General features: G+C 42.3%; 1 protein-coding gene across 1 annotated transcript in view; it reads left to right on the top strand.

Moving 5' to 3' along the window:
• The window catches only part of LOC122798415 (1-phosphatidylinositol 4,5-bisphosphate phosphodiesterase gamma-1-like), a 3,104,897-nt gene that overhangs the window by 1,005,278 nt on the left and 2,080,317 nt on the right, over positions 1-19,302 (top strand). Inside the window, exon 7 of the mRNA XM_044067334.1 lies at positions 10,304-10,338. Within this exon, the coding sequence (XP_043923269.1) occupies positions 10,304-10,338 (35 nt within the window). The remainder of the gene's footprint in view (positions 1-10,303; positions 10,339-19,302) is intronic.

Raw genomic sequence — 19,302 nt, 5'->3', positions numbered from 1 at the left:
TTGTTTGTTTCTTGCATAATACTGTTGTATCGGTGGAAAGTATACAGACTTAGATTGCTTGTAGAACAGAAAAGTACCATGACTGAAAATGGGTAACGTAATGGCAGATAGTTCTGTAGATGGGTTAAAAACTGCCCTTTTAGGAAGAATTTATGAAGGTGCATACATTAAAGTGTCAAGCGTAGTAAATATAGTAGTTGAGTTACAGAGTAGAGGTGACTATTGAAAGTGAAAGAGAAGGAGGCTCATCTGAGTAGCATCATCTGGTTTCTTTAAACTGAGCCATATGTCAAGAGGAAAAGGAAGAGGCTAAAGTGTAGTACAGCTTATTGGTTAAGATTGATGCTTTGATAATGCAGGGTAGTGAAGTAAAAATGAAACACTGGTGATTTCCCACCTACCTGCTAAAAAGAGGAATTCCGGGAATGGGTAGTGGAAGTTATTGGAGAGGTATTGGGGAAGATAGAAATTTCTTCAGAAGGGATAGCTATTCAGTGGGAGAATATGAAAATAGAGTTTGTAAGTGATAGGAATTCTTTAGAGGGACTGACAAAAGTTAAAATATTGCAGAATAAGGAGAGGCAATCTCACAGAACAAGAGGAGGAACAACTGCAGAGTGCTAAAGAGAAAATAAGGGAGTATTTGGTTAATATCAGTGAGTTTAGAAATATTGCTATTTAAACAGCAATGTTTTTTTTCATAACAGCTAAAGAGCACAAAAGCCTTTAGCAGAAAGATTTAGGCAAAAAATAGAAAGAGGTATCACCAAGCTTTAGGGAGTCTTTGACAAGAAAAATAACCAGAGCTTTTATAGCAGTAGTAGAAATATTTCAGAAATGTATTAAAATTTGTATAAAGTAGAGGAATGTGGAAGACAAGAAAAAGCACAAACGGAAATATTTATGGAAGATTTGATTATGCCAAGGTTAGAGGAAAGTGAGGCTCAACAGCTAGTAGCTAAGCAACGAGGAGATAAGATAAAAACAGTGATGTATAATTAATTTGTAGGTAATTCTGCAAGAGCAGGTGGTATTCATGTGGAAGTTTTGTAAGTTAGGAGGGAAGAAAGTGATAAAATACTATTAAACAAAATTGACTAGATCTTTAAAAGGAGGGAAAACACCAGTATCTTGGAAGAAAGCTGTAGGGGTTTTATTACCCGAAGAGGGTAAAGACGTGTTAGACTCAGGTTCCTATATTAAACCATGATTATACATTGCTTATCTGTACTAGCTAAAAGAATGCCAAAGATGTTGACAAATTTGATATGGATTAATGTAGTTTTGTGGAGGAGAAATAAACATTTGACAACATTAATAGAGCAGTGATGATCGAGATGAAAGCAGAATGTACAGAAATACTGCTGCCGTTAGTGGGCTTTGATGCAAAGAAAATATTTGACAGAGTAAGCTAGAATTTTATCACTAGGGCAGTGGCAGCATTTGCCTTCCCTGACTCCGTAGTAAGATTAATGAGGAGGCTATACGAAGGATAGGAGGTAAGAATTAAAGTGGGAGATTTCTCTCTTGTAAGCTGTATTTGAACAGAGGAACCAGACAGGGGATGTCTTCTCCCCCTTTTTCTGCTAAATATTTACAGCCCCTGGCAAAGAAAATAATGGATTCAGAAATTCCAATACATAGTGTGATTATCAATAAAAGTTGTCTTTACTTGCAGACGATGTTTTGTACTTGATAAATTTGGAAAAGGACATTTCAGTGTTGTGGAGCATTTTGAGTTTTCAAGTCTTTTTGCGGTACAAAATTAATAAAGGTAAAACACTGGCTGTAACTGTAAATTATGTACCCACATACAGATTGGTTCAGCAATGCCCATATTAATGGGAATATGAAACAATGAGGTATTTAGGAGCATGGATTAAGAAAGGTTTATGTTATGGCAGCTAAGGATATATGGAAGAGGCTAAACAAAGGATACAGTATAATATAAAACTTGATAAACTGCAAGCAAAAATATTTTGGTCTCTTAGTTTTATGTGTAAATCAGGCATATTTGAATCAACCAGTGGAGAAATTGTGGACAATAATTAAGAGTTGAAGGAATGTGTCTTGGAGGGGAGTAGGACAAGAGTGAAGTGGGAAAAACTGATCCTGCCAATAGAATAAGGTTATTTTAGGATTGCATGATTTGAATGGATATTTTAGAGCTATACAGTTAAAACTCATGTACATAATACAAGCAAAAGGTTATAAGTCAAAGTGGAAGGGGAATAATAATGTATTGAGGGTAAAGAAATAAAAGAGAGCATAGGATTTTGGATGCATATCCTTAGGGAGAATAATAACTATGCAAAAATATTATTAATGTTGCAGAAAGTATTTTAAGAACTAAGCCAGCACTGGAATGGAAAAAATTGATTTTGCTTATAGGGATGCTTGCAAGTAGGGTACAGAAAATAGGCAAGGGGATGCTGGAATTTATTGGATAAAACTGGCAAATGAACCAAAGAACTGAGAGCAAATAAATATATAGAGAGAGTGATAATAGATTGGGATGAGGCCAAGAAGTTTGGACTGCAGGTTAGAAGACTGCCTTTCCTACCAAGGATTGATTTCAGAGTATAGGCAAAGAGAAAGGGATAGGGAAGTCATAAATAAAAATACCTGCTCTGGTAGAGTTTTTTAGCTGAATCTAGAGCAGAAGCTGCTAAGTGTTAGTAGGGCATGTGAGATACTGGATCATAATTATAAGAATCAATCAGAAGTTGTTAGAAAAGACTGGGGAGAGAGAGACTGGAAGAACTATTTACAAAAGAACAGTGAGATGACATTTGCATGGCTCCCAAGTTTTCAAGTATGTCCATAAGAGCTAGGATTTTTGCTTGGAAGTGTTTGCATAGGAATTTTTATACCTCAAGCAGACTTCAAACTATTTTCCTCAAGTAGATAACTGTTGTAGGTGTGATCGGGAAGATAGGATCACGTTTTTTGGGAATGTAATGAGTTGGCAGATTATAAAAATAAAATCCCTACAGAATACATATTGGGGTTGCAAATGGATATAATTAAGGAAATTATTGATGTCCTTCAAGGATGCATCTGCAGTCCTTACAAATGCGTTGTGTCTTGCGGCATTTCCTGGTTCGGGGTTGTCCTGTCGTCAGGCAGCCCTTCGGTCGGCCGGATTCCAAAGTCTGGGTCTGGCATTGGCTGGTGTCGCACTTCACCCGACGTCATTGCTGCAGTTATTCGGGTATAAAGGCATCAGCCGACGCCATTTTCCTCAGTCTTTCTTGCCGCGTGGCGCCCGAAGCAGAAGCTGTTCGCAAGTGCCGGTCGGTCAGAACCAGAGATTACTACTACCGGATACTTCTACTACTACCGAAGACTTCTAAAAAGCTAAGTACCCTGTTGGGGACTCTTTCTTGCCTCAGCCGATGTCAGAAAAAGTGAATAACTGTTTAACTTGTGGGAAACAAGTACCTCATAAAGATTTCCACTCTTACTGCTTACCTTGTTTAGGCCCAGACCACGACGTAGCAGCTTGTCTAGCCTGTGCTTCTTTTAACCGACTGACGCTTAGACGTCAGTCGGAGTTTGCTGAGCAGTTTTTCGGCTCCGATTTTGCTTATATTATGCCGTCGGATCCTCCGACTTCGCAAATATCCAAAAAACGTAAGGAAAAGGACCGACACTCGCGGTCCGCGGTTTCGGACGAAACCGCGGTTAAGTCAACCGCTAGTGTCTCGGTTTCGGCTGAAACCGAGCAAGCGGTTCTTCCTTCAGCCGAAAGTTTACCTTCTACCGAGGCCTCTTCCAAACTGGTGGAATCGGCTTCTGAAATCCAACCTGCAGTTGTGGTTTCTCAGGAATTATCTGACACTATTCCCTTGGATATTTCAACCCCTGCACGTGGAGCTGCTAGGCCACCTGCAGCCATGTCCATTAAGGCCTTTGCCAGGGCTAAAGCAGCTAAAGCTACTAAATCTGTGCCTGTTAAGACCCCCTCTCACAGGCCTAGCTCCAGTTCCCAAATGCTTAGTCTAGCAGAGGATCTCATTTCTTTAATCCGGGGATCCCAACCTCACCCAGACAGGGCCTCTCACCCACCTCCAGATAAGAGGCCTAGAGCAGAGCCCCCTGAGACAGTTTCCACAGATGATTCCTCTGATGATTCAGACCCTCCAGAGGCTCCTTTTTCTCCTTATGAAGACTCTGATGCTGAAGAGTCCATCCCTTCTGCCTCTCCGCCTGAGGAATTTTCCTTTGGGGTAACCTTGCATGCTATGAGGGAACATTTTCAGTGGCAGGGCCAAGATTTTTCAGACTCCAGAAAAAGGCTTAGAACCTTTTTGCATTTACCACAACAAAGGCCTTTAGCTATACCTCCAGTTCTTTCTGTTGTAGATGATGCATTTAATGATGCTTGTACTGCTCCTGATTCACTACCTCCGGCCCCTGCTAAGCCCGATAGGTACTACAGGGTCCCGGACACACATCACCATTTATACAAGGCTCCTTTTGCAGATCCCGAGACTATCTCCCAGGGACCTAAGGCTGTAGCAACTACCTCTGCCAAAAACCCCCTCCCCTCTGAAAGGGAATCCAGGTCCTTAGAGAGATGGGGTAAAAAAGTTTACACTTCTGCTACTCTTTCAGCTAGGGCCTTGAACTGTCAGTTTCACATGATCCAGTATCAAGAATTTATGCTAGACCAGTTAACCAAAAAACTGTCCTCTGATGAACCTTTGGACAAGAAATATGTTCAGGTAATGGTACATAACATTCAGCAAGTTAGTAACCATTCTTTGAAATGTGGCTATGATGCACTGGAGGCTTCCTTTAGATCAGCCATGACTGGCACAGTTATCAGAAGGCATGCATGGTTAAAAGTGCAGGCCTTACCAGACCATGTCAAATCAAAACTTTTAGATGCTCCCATGGACAAGATCAATTTGTTTGGCTCTCCTGCACAACAGGTGCTGAAGAAGATGGAAGAGAAGGCAAAATCTGTCCAGACAGTGAAAGATTTCTTACAGGTCCAACCTCCAAGGTTTAGCAGGAATTGGCCCTCAAAGAATTGGTCCTTTCCAGACTCCTCCAGAGCACAGAGAGGCCAGAATAGGCGTTCAAGAGGCAGAAGCCAATCCAGGGGTGCCTACAGGGGACGCCAGTGGCAGGGTAACAACCAGCGAGGCACAGACGCAGCCACCACCACTACTACAGGACAATCTCAGTGACTTGGCTCTGGCACCGCCTACCAGGGAACAACTAGAAGCACCCTTAGGCGGGAAGCTAGCTTTATTTTAAAAAAACTGGCATTATATCACAAGAGACAAGTGGATTTTGCAGACAATAGACCAAGGTTACAGGTTTCATTTCCATACTCTACCAGGGAAGAGAGGAATGCCAAACCTACCTCCAAATCAAAAGGCAGAAGCTCTAAAACAAATAAATCAATTATTAAAGATGAGAGCTGTGGAAAAGGTACCATATATGGAGCAAGGAAAGGGCTTTTACTCCAGACTCTTCCTGGTACCAAGGAAAGAAAGCAAATGGAGACCTATTCTCGATCTGTCCGCTCTAAACACATTTCTCATTGTTCCAAAATTCAAAATGCTGACCCTTCAGCAGCTTCTTCCCATGCTGGGCAAGGAGTCTTGGCTGGTAACTCTAGATCTCAAGGAGGCATACCTGCACATCCCCATACGACCAAATTGCAGAAGATACCTCAGATTTCTTGCAGGATCAGAGCATTATCAATTCTCAGCATTGCCCTTTGGCTTATCTACTGCGCCCAGACTGTTCACGAAATGCCTGGCATCAGTAATCGCTCATTGCAGGCTTCAGGGAATCCAAATCTACCCTTACCTGGACGACTGCCTGATACAAGCGGACAACAAAAACAAGCTAGCAGAAGACTTGAAAAGGGTCATTTACCTTCTACAAGCCCTGGGATATACAGTCAGTATAAAAAAGTCAAGGCTGATACCATCCCAAAGGATAACCTTTTTGGGTGCGGAGCTGGACACATCCAAACAAATGGCATTCCTAACAGTAGAAAAACAGGAGCAACTCCCTCTCTACTTCTTGGCATTAACAAAGCAAAATCATCTAACAGCAAGAAAAGTTCTGCAAGCCTTGGGCTTCATGGCATCATGCATAATATTGGTCCCACATGCCAGACTGCATATGAGAAAGCTACAGTGGTACCTAAGGAATTTATGGTCTCAACACAAGCACAGCCTAGAAACCCAAATTCCAATAATACCATGCCTGAAGCAAGAGTTCCAATGGTGGGCTCAGGCCTGTCCATCAAACAAAGGATTGCCCTTCCACAGCACTCAACCAAGCCAAACCATCACAACGGACGCCTCAGACCTCAGTTGGGGAGCCCACATGCTGGACAAGTGCATACAAGGTTTATGGACTCAAGAGCAGCTGCACCTACACATAAACCTAAAGGAAATGCTGGCAGTAAAACTGGCAATTCAGACTTTCAGACCATTTCTTCAACAAGGTCAATTGATGATAAGGACAGACAACACCACAGTTATGTGGTACATCAACAAGCAGGGAGGCACACATTTGTACCCTCTATGTCGGATGGCCCTGGACCTCTGGGATGTGGCCCTGAGTTACAACATTCAGTTACAAGCAATCTTTGTACCAGGGAAAGAAAACACTCTAGCAGACATATTAAGCAGGACTACCACGGATGCCCACGAATGGATGCTGCATCCGGACATCTTCAAAACCATTACAAGAAAATGGGGTCTCCCAGAAATAGACTTATTTGCATCCCCACGCAATCACCAACTAAAGAAATTCTGCACCAGGACGTACCACCCACTGGCTTGGAAGGTGGACTCCCTATCCTTCAGATGGAAAAATCTGACAGCATATGCATTCCCACCACTTCCTTTGATGCACAAGGTGCTATTGAAGATCAAAGAGGACCGTCCAAGGATCATTCTGATAGCTCCAGACTGGCCAAGGCAACATTGGTACCCATTACTGAGGAGCATGTCTCGGGAACAGATATGGCCCCTACGCCTAGTTCCCTTGCTGTTAACTCAGAACAACTACAACACCCTGCATCCAAACCTGAAAACTCTGCAGCTGACTGCCTGGAACATTGCATAAGACAAATTAACCCAAATTTATCCCAAAGGGTTAAAGACATTATCTTGGAAGCTCGCAGACCTTCAACAAGGAAAACCTATTCAGCAAAATGGAAAAGATATCTCATTTGGAGTACTGCTAAATGGGAAGATGTGTCACTGGTAAACATAGCCAACATCCTGGAATACTTGGCAGAGCTCTTCCACAAAGGCCTGTCCTACTCTTCCATTAAGATTCATGCATCAGCTATTTCAGCAGAATATGACTTGGATCCTCCAGTCTTCTCACATCCTCTGCTCAGGCAGTTTCTGAGAGGAATTAAAAACGTAAAACCACCCAGGAAGCCACCATTGCCTGCATGGGACTTGAACTTCGTGCTAGAAAAATTGACACTTCCTCCTTTCGAACCAGCAGCAACAGCAGAATTGCAATACTTATCATGGAAAACTGCTTTCCTGCTGGCAATCACTTCAGCAAGAAGGGTTTCTGAGCTACAGGCATTAATGGCAGTACAGCCCTTTCTGATCTTCCATCAAGATAGAGAGTCCATGAGAACAAGTCGTACTTTTATGCCTAAGGTGGTCTCCGGAGTATCTTTAAATCAGGCTATCCACCTACCTACATTCTTCCCCAACCCACAGAACAGGGGAGAAAGACTGTTGCATACCTTGGATGTACACAGACAATTACGCTACTACCTGGACAGGACCAAGAGCAATAGAAAAACTGACCAGCTACTGGTAGCATATGCAACAGGAATGGAAGGGAAAGCAATTTCAAAACAGACAATATCTAAGTGGATAGGAAATTGCATTAGATTTTGTTACTCCTACCATGGAAAGACAACTCCAGAAAACATCAGGCCTCACTCTACAAGAGCTACAGCCACTACCACAGCTTTTCTACGAGGAGTGGCTACCAAAGACATTTTAGAGGCTGCTACTTGGAGCTCCGTGCATACATTTGCCAAGCATTATAATTTACCCTTATACTCTAGATCCCGAGCAGGTTTTGCCACTGCTGTTTTGCAAGGGATCTTAACTACACCATAATTCTATTTTTCCTCCTCCCCCAGTTTGGCTATGGTATTCTACCCATTTGTAAGGACTGCAGATGCATCCTTGAAGGACATAGTACAGTTTTGTACCTACCATAAATGTAGATGTCCGATAGGAATGCATCTGCAGTCAGGATTACCCACCCTCCTTCCCTCTGTGGTACTCCTAGGGTATTTGCCCTCTTATAGCTAGCTGGGGGAATCTATTATGGTGTATTTGTTTGTATATATGTACATACATGCTTATTTTTTGTTTGCTCTCTAATATTTGGAATCATTGGCATTCATCCAAATTTAGCCTTCCTAGAGGGCACCTGGCATCTGGGGCAAGAAACACTGAGGAAAATGGCGTCGGCTGATGCCTTTATACCCGAATAACTGCAGCAATGATGTCGGGTGAAGTGCGACACCAGCCGATGCCAGACCCAGACTTTGGAATCCGGCCGACCGAAGGGCTGCCTGACGACAGGACAACCCCGAACCAGGAAATGCCGCAAGACACAACGCATTTGTAAGGACTGCAGATGCATTCCTATCGGACATCTACATTTATGGTAGGTACAAAACTGTACTTTTTGAGCTGGGCCACATGATCTAAATTACCTAGACATACTAATGCTTTATTAAGTTTAATTGGCTAGAAAATGGAAATCCCAATTCAAGCCGTCTGTATTTGAAGTAATGAATGTTGGAAAAGAGATAAAAGAACTAGGTGTGAGATCTTTAGAAAAGGGAAAGCAAATTACATAGAAGTAGATGGAATTTGTGGGAGAAAAACATGCAGAATAATGTTTGAGGAGTGAGGTTTACAGGAAGGCAGGAATTGAGTTTATGTAATGATGGACTGAATGACAGATATGAAGAAAAAGCATATATGTAATATATATATATATATATATATATATATATATATATATATATATATATATATATAAAATATATATATAATACATGTAACTAAAAGAAATGTTAGTATGATTTGTTTTCTTTTCTATTAATATATGTGTGCTTATGTCTTAAGTGGTAGTTGAATAAAGGTGTTTGAAAAAGTAAGGTTGGTAAGTTATTTGTATGATGTGATATGGTGAAGTCGAAATGAGATAGCAAAGTACTCTAACCAAGGCTAGTTTATTAATGGACCGTTTGATAGAACTTTTTCCAATTGTATATGAAAATGAGATTGTGCAAGATAGCGTAGAATAGTAGAGCATAAGTAATATAGGATGTGACCTTGTAGGTGTAGATGAATTAATAAGGTGCATCTAGTACCGATTGTGTCACTGCTTAGCTTTTTGCTGCCTTTAGCCTGCCATGGTACCATTTTTGGTGCAGTCTCCACATGCCTTTTCTTGGAGACAAAAATACTGTGGATTCATGTAGCATGTTTAATTATTTTATTTATATGATAAAGTATGGGATTGTTTAATTGATGTGGCATTAATACAGCTGTTGATTTTTCTGTTCACTGTCATGCATTCTTTTAACTTTGAATACTTTTTAGTATTTTATTTCTAGTGTCTTTTGGTGATTTTTTGTTCTTTTTCTTTCTGTGCATGTGCATTTTGGCAAAATGACAACACTTAGTAAATGTGTTTAAAAAACAAAAGAAAAGATTTAGTGCAGATTGATGTCTGTTTTGTACGTAGCTGACTGCCACCTTCTGATGGTTGTGACTTGAGAGTGCAGTCTTTAATGCTGAAGGCATCCTTTTGCTAAAGAATCTGGCAGAGGATTGACATGTGCCCCTGACAAAGCAGTTCCTGTACAATCCACAACACTATTCTGTTTTTTTTTTTTTTTACCTCTACTGTTATGGTGTTTTGCCACATAGTTATATTTATTGTTTTAGAAATTCCAACTATTGGTCTTGTTGGTTGGAATATCTTGACTTAGTATGCTTCTTTCATAAATGCCAGTAATGTTGTAAATAAACATTAGTCATTAGTTTTGTTCTTTTGCGTATGGGTAGTAGAAGTTTTAGATATTTGTCTAACGTGGTGATGATAATGATAGATATTCTGCAGCATTTGGGAAGGGCAGTGTAAGGTACTGTTTGTTGCTGTTGTTAGTGAGCCAGCTACTTAGTATTAATAGCACTCTGTGTCAGTTAATACCGGATGAGGCAACATCAGTGCAGTTTATATCTCTTTTGTTTTTCAGATAATCGAACAACTTGATTTGACATGCCCATTGCGGTAAGTTGAATATTTTAATGACTGACAAAAGGTAGGTTATTTTCTGTTGCATAACCTTACAAGGGGAATTAAAGTCTCAAGTGCCCCATAAAATGCAACCATTTTCTGTCAAAAGTTTGTATATTCTTCTGTAAAACATTTTCAGACTGTGAGCAGCAGTAGCTGTGATTGCAGTAGCAGCTGGCCCACCAACATGAAACATAGCCCTTGTGTGACAGTTTCTGGCCAGTTCTTCAGACTTGTACTGTTTAATTAACAGTAATGGTCTGAAAGTGACCTTTAACTTATTGAAGTTCATGTGCATCTTATAAGAGTTTACTTGTCTTTACAGGCAACTTCTCTATACTCTTCAGATAAGTGTACTTTGTTTTCAAAGTCCAATTTCTGTGTCCCTGTTACAGATACCTACATAAAACTAAGGCAACAAATTCTCAGAAAACCCAGTATGCAGCCTATACCGGGTCAAAAACAAACCAAGAAGAAACTTCACAGTGTGAAGGGTGTGAATTTTGCTTCATGAATTATGTTATGCACCTAGTTCACTAATAAAATTATAACTATAAAATATGTACTGCAAAATAATAAAATAGAAAATAGTAGGTAGTCCACAGTTGGGTTAGAAATGGAATATCCTTTACTGAAACATGCAAACAAGCAATCCTAGTTGACTATAACGAAAAGCATCAAAAACATTCATTATTTATATATAATTAGGTTATTTGGAGCAAGGGAGTAGTTAGAGGGTAGTTCTGTTAAGAGCAATAAAAACTAAAAATCATTCCTTTAACCAAGTCCCCCTTCCCCTTAATACCACAGTATAAACTCAGACTGTGCTACCTTAGAACTGAAACTGAAAAGCTAAAGACAAATTAAAAATAAATATAAGAAAAGCTTTTTTAAGGTAACCTAGTAATCCAAACTTTATTAAAGGACAACTGTGTTATTCTTTTCTTGTTTCCTCATTTCCAAAATGCTCTTCTGCCCTTTCTTATGATGGTACCACTGAAGGAAAGTAAGTTTGCTCAAGTAAATCCATATTTTGAATGTTTCCTTCATCCTCCTTTGTTAAGCTCCGGTACAGTGAGCTATTTTTAAGCCTATTACAGTCTCTCAGAGCAATAGAAAGAATAAGGGTGCTGGAATGGCTTAGTAATAACGCCCTTTGTTTTTTTTTCCCACTCTTTCCACTGTTGCTGCTAAAGGAACACTCTCATACCGCCCTCTGCAGTCCTTTCGCCCAGAAAACGCCTCCATTAATTGACTATGCCTCAATATGTTAAATGTTCCCTCGGCATCCAATAAAAATGCAATCCAGAACTACCCAGGGAACTATTCCTCTAAGTGTAGTTGCCAGACGCAACTATTTTCTTTAGGGATTACTTGTATTCCCGCCTGTTGTGCAGCCAGTGTTCTACAGATGTTCATTGTGTTACACTGCTGCAGTCATTACACTTGGGTTATCCTGCCGTCAGGCGGTTCCCAGTCGGACTGAGTTCCAAAGTCTTGGTCCGGCATCGGTTTCTGTCGCCTCCTCCCTGACGTCAGTGTGACAGGGGTATATAAGATGCAGCCGACTCCATTTTCTTCAGTCTTTCTTGCCGCGCGGTGCTCGAAGCAGAAGCAGTTCGCAAGTGCCGGTCGGCCGACTCCTGAGATTTTCATTCCGAATCCAGAACCGAAGTCTTCTACAAAGCTAAGTACCCCGTTGGGGAAACTTTTTCTTGCCTCAGACCGATGTCAGTAAAAGTTAATAACTGTATTCCTTGTGGGAAGCAAATACCTCATAAGGATTTCCACTCCTATTGTATTCCATGCCCAGGCCCAGACCACGACGTCACTGGTTGTCGGTTTTGTGCTAGGTTTAACAAGCGCACTATTAAACGTCGGTTTGATTTTGCCTGATATTATTTTGGCAGAAAATTCAATTACACCATGCCATCGGAACTTCCGACCAGATTACATAAAAAGCGCAAAGACAAAGACAGGCATCCGAGGCCCAAAACTGACGACGAGGCCTCTTCTAGGCCGGTCGCCATTTCTCCGGTTTTCAGCGAGGCGCCTACGCAGCCCCTGACGACCGCTTCCACAGAACCACAGACTGCCTCCTACTCCCACGTGGAGCTGGCTGGGCCTTCGGACGCTCTATGTTTTCAGCCTACTGATACTAACCCCCCTGAGGGAACCGAAGTAGCTGAGCAATCCGCAGCCTCAGAGGGTGTCTTCAGACCTACCCAGTTAACCATTAAACCCTCTGCTAAGTCTAAGGCCCCCTTAAAAACAAAGAAACAGGTACAGTATTCTCCAGGACAGACTTCCATGCCTAAGAAACAAATGCTCAAAATGGCCGAAGACCTAATCACCCTGATCAGGGGGTCCCATCCCCCTCCTGATAAAAGGCCCAGACAGGATGCAGACTATGAATCTTCCGACCAGGTGTCCATTTCTTCAGATTCATCCTCAGACCTAGGATATTCCTTACCCCCTTATGAGGATTCTGATGCTGAGGCATCAATTCCATCAGCCTCTCCGCCTGAGGACTACTCATTTGAGGAGACCTTACATACCATGCAGGAGCATTTCCATTGGGAAGGCCAGGATTACTCAGAATCCAAGAAAAGGCTCAGAGACTTCATTGTATTGCTTCAACACAGACCCGTTGCTATTCCGCCAGTGTTAGATATTGTGGATGATGTGTACACTGAATCCAGCTTAAATCCTGACTCCTTACCTCCAGCCCCAGTTAAACCTGATAGATATTACAGAGTCCCTGACTCTCACAAATTTCTGTATAAAAGCCCTGTTGCTGACCCTGAAACTATTTCTCAGGGACCCAAAGGGATTAAGGCCTCATCAGCAAAAAACCCAGTTCCCTCTTACAGAGATTCCAGAGCATTAGACAGATGGGGAAATAAAGTATATACGTCTGCAACTTTAGCAATGAGAGCCTTAAATTGCCAGTTTCACATGCTAAAATATCAGCAATTTTTGATGTCTCAGTTGAAACAAAAGATGCTTCCAGATTCAGATCCTCCTAATTTTAAAGAAATGTAGGATTTATTGCATGCAGCTGAACAAGTGGGAAAACATACTTTGCAATGTGGGTTTGATTCCTTAGAGGCCTCATGTAGAGCAGCAGTTACAGGCTCTGTCATTAGAAGGCATGCTTGGTTAAAAGAACATACGTTACCAGATCATGTTAAGGCAAAATTACTGGATGCACCTTTGCAGCGGGATGTGTTGTTTGGAGTTAAGGCAGAGGAGGTATTAAAGAAGATGGAGGATAAGGCAAAATCTATGCAAATGGTGAAGGATTTCTTACAGGTTCAGCCTCCTCATTTTAGCAGAAATTGGCCAACCAAGAATTGGTCCTTTCCCAATCACAGACAGACCTCAAAGAGGCAGATACAGGCCTCCAAGAGGTAGAGGTCAAGCACAAGGCCCTTACAGACCTCGCCAATGGGGTACACCAGGCCAGAAAGAAGGGGAAGACAGGCCACAACCTTATAAAAAGCAGCCTCAATGACTTACCACTACAGCTGCCAAACAGCTCTCTCTTGGCAGCCCCCTTAGGAGGAAAACTGGCACTTTTCTATCACAATTGGCATTGCATCACCAAAGACAAATGGGTTCTCAACATTGTATCTCAAGGTTATAGGTTCCACTTTCACACCTTGCCAAGGTTAAAAGGAATGCCAAATCTGCCACCAAATCAATGGGCAGAGGCTCAATAAAAAATTATAGCACTCATGGACATGAGAGCTATTCAAAAGGTACCACCACAGGAGCAAGGACAAGGATTTTATTTAAGACTATTTCTGGTTCCCAGAAAGGACAAAGCCTGGAGACCCATTTTGGATCTTTCTTCTCTAAAAACTTACCTGGATGTTCCGAAATTCAGAATGTTGGCACTACAGCAGCTTCTTCCCATGCTGGGCAAGAAAGCTTGGCTCGTGACTTTGGACCTCAAGGAGGCATACCTGCATGTCCCTATCAGACAAAACTGCAGAAGATACCTCAGATTTCTAGCTGGTTCAATGCACTATCAATTATCTGCACTGCCCTTTGGCTTATCTACTGCGCTCAGGGTCTTCACGAAGTACCTGACACCAGTAATTGCATTTTGCAGGCAAAAAGGAATTCAAATTTATCCATACCTGGACGACTGCCTGATTCAAAAAGAGAGCAAGGACATTCTTCTAAAGCATCTGGCGTTCGTAAAAAAAGTTATTAAGTTGCCTGGGGTACACAGTAAACGAAAGGAAATCAAAACTAGTGCCCTCACAACAGATAATATTCCTGGGTGCCAGCTTGAACACAACGGCCCAGATAGCTTATCTCACGCCAGACAAGCAAGGACAAGTGGCTCAATACTTTCAATTAATGGCAACAAAGACCCAACTCCCTGCAAGAAAAATTCTGCAGGCCTTGGGGCCACATGGCATTTTGCATACTACTAATTCCATATGCCAGACTGCATATGAGGAAACTACAATGGTACCTAAAGAGTGTATGGTCTCAACACTGTCAAAGTTTGGAAACAGTTATACCACTAATTCCTTGCCTTCAACAGGAGTTTCGATGGTGGGCTCAAGCTTGTCACCTCAACAAGGGACAGCCTTTTACTCGACCCACAGCCAGGCAAACACTGACAACAGATGCATCGGATTACGCCTGGGGAGCACACATGGCAGGAAAATGTATTCAGGGCGAGTGGCCCACAGAGCAAAGGCATCTTCACATCAATCAAAAAGATATGCTAGCTGTACAAAATGCACTTATAGCTTTCTAGGGCCTGCTGCATCCAGGACAACTACTACTAAAGACAGACAACACCACAGTTTTGAGGTACATAAACAAGCAAGGGGGCACACACACTTACCCCCTCTGCAGACAAGCCATGACCTTGTGGAACACCGCTCTAGACTACCAAGTTCATCTGCAAGCACAATTTCTGCCAGGAGAGAAAAACACACTGGCAGACGACCTAAGCAGAAACATCATGGATCCCCACGAATGGGAATTGAATCCACAAATATTCAGGCTGATAACACAAAAATGGTGGAGCCCGGACATAGATCTGTTTGCATCCCCAATGAACTGCCAGCTACAGAATTTCTGCACAAGGAGTTAACATCCACAAGCATGGAAAGTGGATGCCCTCTCATTCAGCTGGAAAAACCTGCAAGTATACGCTTTCCCTCCTTTACCTCTCCTTCCAAAGGTGCTCATAAAAGCCAGGCAAGAAGAGCCAAAGATGATTCTGATTGCACCAGATTGGCCACGCCAGCACTGGTACCCAATCTTAAAGACCTTAGCACAAGAACCACCCTGGATTTTGCCTCAAGTCCCACATTTGCTGACACAGCACAACAATCAGATACTTCACAGCCAGCTAAAAACCTTAAACCTAGCTGCATGGAAAATTCCTTAGTCAAGCAAACGATGCCTCTCTCCAAAGCTGTTATGGATGTCATTCTGGAGGCCAGAAGGCCTAGCACCAGGAAAGCCTACTGTGATAAATAGAAGAGATTCTGTGCCTGGAACCAGGCGCACAGCATTTGACCCTCTTGTCCCAAACATTCCTCAGATACTTCAATATTTAACTGAGATGCTGGACAAGGGCCTCTCCTTCTCATCCATCAATATCCACGCCTCAGCCATTTCTGCTCATTACAACACGGACCCACCAATTTTGTCTAATCCTTTGCTCAAACAGTACCTCAGAGGGGCTAAAAACATAAGACTACCCCGTAGAGCACCTACCCCAACTTGGGACCTCAACTTTGTTTTGGAAAAATTAACTTTACCTCCTTTTGAGCCAGCTAACACAGCAGAATTAAAATACATCTCTTGGAAAACTGCTCTGCTACTGGCAATAACATCAGCACGAAGAGTTTCAGAATTACAGGCACTAATGGCAGTGGAACCTTTCCTCATTTTCCACCAGGACAGGGTGTCTTTAAGAACTAACCCTATGTTTATGCCAAAGGTGGTATCAAGTGTAGCTCTAAACCAAACTATTCACTTGCCAACGTTCTATCCAAAACCACAGAACAAAGGGGAGAGACTACTACATTCTTTGGACATTCACAGGCAGTTAAGCTTCTACTTGGACAAAACCAAAGCTTTCAGAAAATCTGATCAATTATTGGTAGCATATGCTGCAGGAGCACAGGGAAAAGCCATTTCAAAACAGACTATATCAAAATGGATAGGACATTGTATATGTTTCTGCTATACTCACCATGGGAAGCCTGTACCTAGCAACATTAGATCTCACTCCACCAGGACAACAGCCACTTCATCTGCCTACCTCAGAGGAGTACCTACCAATTATATTTTGGAAGCAGCAACATGGAGTTCTGTGCATACCTTCACCAAGCATTACCATTTGCATTTATACTCCAAATCCAGAGCTGGCTTCGCCACTGCTGTGTTGCAGGGCCTTATACCCACCCATAATGACTTATAGAACCAGCCTCCCTACCTCAGCTTTGGGATTCCACCCATGTGTAATGACTGCAGCAGTGTAACATGATGAACATAGTACAGTTTTGTACCTACCATAAATGTAGATGCTCGAGTGTAAACACTGCTGCAGTCCAGGTTACCCTCCCTCCTTCCCCTCTTACTTGCTGGTATGTACCTATGCCTTCTACCCTTTACTACCTATGGGGAGTATTTGCTGGTAGCTGTAAGTTGTTTTTTGCTTTTCTTATGTATGTTTTATTAGCAATTGGAATTGCCTACCTATTTAGAGGCACCTGACATCTGGGGCTAGAAAAACTGAAGAAAGTGGTGTCTGCTGCATCTTGTATACCTCTGTCGCACTGATGTCAGGGAGGAGGCGACAGCAGTTGACGCCAGACCAAAACTTTGTAACTCAGGCCGACTGGGGAACCGCCTGACGGCAGGATAACCCAAGTGTAATGACTGCAGCAGTGTTTACAATCGAACATCTACATTTATGGTAGGTACAAAACTGTACTTTTGAAATAACTTTTTCTCCGAAATAGGTAAACATTGTTAGTTTATTGACTAAGTAACCTTCAATAATGCCATTGCTTGTAATATTTCTTTGGTAATAACTCAGTTTACTGGCAGTCGGTTTATGTTTTTTGTTCGTGGTTATATTGACTTATTCTGGTTGTCCATTCCCTAATGCTATTAATGGCTCCATCAGGGCAAACTTTCAAGTTGCAGGAGCCTAGATTTATTTAATTTATTCAATTTTTTTCATTGTTGCACCTGTGTAACGCTGGTATAGTTTGTTGATGTTCTTTGTGTTTCACTGTTACAGTCATAACATTTGGGCTATCTGCCTGCAGGTAGCCCACAGCCGGCCTGAATACCAGAGTCTTGGATTCCTGCATCGGATGCTGTCTCTTCTTCCATGACGTCAGGTCGTCAGGGGTATAAAACATGCAGCCGACGGCATTACACCAGTCTTTCTTTCTGTGCAGTGCCCGAAGCAGAAGCAGTTTGCAAGTGCCAGTCGGCCGACTCCTGAAATTTTCGAGTTTCAGAACCGAAGTCTTCAAAAAAGAAAAGTACCCCATTGGGGATCTTTTTTCTTGCTCCAACCGATGTCAGTAAAAGTTAATAATTGTCTTACCTGTGGAAAGCAAATACCTCATAAAGGTTTTCATTCATACTCCATCCCTTGCTTTATGCCAGACCACGACGTCCCTCGCTGTCGGTTTTGTGCCTTGTTCAACCCCCAAACTATTCGTCGTCGGGCTGTCTTTGCAGCAAGTTATTTTGGTACTCTGTATCAGTACTCTGAAATGTCTTTGTTAAGCCATCTGACTACCGATCTTCCAAAAAAAGTAAAGATAAAGACAGAGACAGACTGCATAGGTCCAAAACCGCTGCCAACGCTTCCGTTAAGCTAGTCACCAGCCCGCTGGTACTCAGTGAGGCGCTTTCGTAGCCCCTGATACCTGCTACCTCAGATGCGCAGGTCTCTACTGAGACCCATTCGGAGTCTGGTATGCCGCGAGATGCTTCTTTGACTATGGAAACAGCGGATGTCTCTACCTTGGATGGGTCCGGAGCCGCTGTGCAGGCACCGGCTGCTGAGGGTGTATTCAGGCCTACAGACTTATTTAAACCGATACCATCTTTTTCATCCAGGCATAAAATTCGATCCATGCCTAGAAAACCGATGTCCAAACCGCATGCTCAGGCCCATATGCCTAAAAAACAAATGCTTAGACTGGCCGAAGACCTTATTGCATTAATTAGGGGAAGCCAGCCTTCCCCCTCTAAGAGACCTAGAATTGAATTTCCTTCTTATTCGTCTGATCAGGAATCTGAAATTTCTGATGATCTTCATGTTTCACTGTTGCAGTCATTACATTTGGGTAATCTGCTGGCAGGTTGCCCTCAGTTGGCCTGATTAACAAAGTCGTGGGTCCTGCGTCGGTTACTGTCCCTTCTTCCATGACGTCAGGTCATCAGGGGTATAAAACATGCAGCCGACGCTATTACATCAGTCTTTCTTGCCGCGCGGTGCCTGAAGCAGAAGCAGTTCGCAAGTGCCGGTCGGCCGACTCCTGAAATTTTCACATTTGAGTTTCAGAACCGAAGTCTTCAAACTAAAGCTAAGTACCCCGTTGGGGAAACTTTTTCTTGCTCCTTACCAATGTCAGTAAAAGTTAATAATTGCATTACTTGTGGGAAGCAAATGCCTCATAAGGATTTTCATTTGTACTGTATTCCTTGCCTAGGCCCAGATCATAAAGTGCCTTGCTGTCAGTTCTTTGCTAGATTTAACCATGCGCACTATTAAGCGTTGGTATATTTTTGCTTCTAAATGTTTTGGATCAAGATTTAATTATCCTGAAATGTCGTCTGTTAGCAGTCCGACTACCGGAGTTCACAAAAAGCACAAAGAAAAAGACAGAGACAGACCGTTGAGGTCTTAAGCCGACGACAAAGCTTCTCCTAAGCTAATTGCCG

Source organism: Protopterus annectens, chromosome 3.part1, assembly GCF_019279795.1.
Source record: "Protopterus annectens isolate FY-2018-M chromosome 3.part1, PAN1.0, whole genome shotgun sequence".
Classification (NCBI taxonomy): Eukaryota; Metazoa; Chordata; order Ceratodontiformes; family Protopteridae; genus Protopterus; species Protopterus annectens.
Note: the sequence above shows the minus strand (reverse complement) of the source record. Positions and strands in the feature narration are given on the sequence as shown.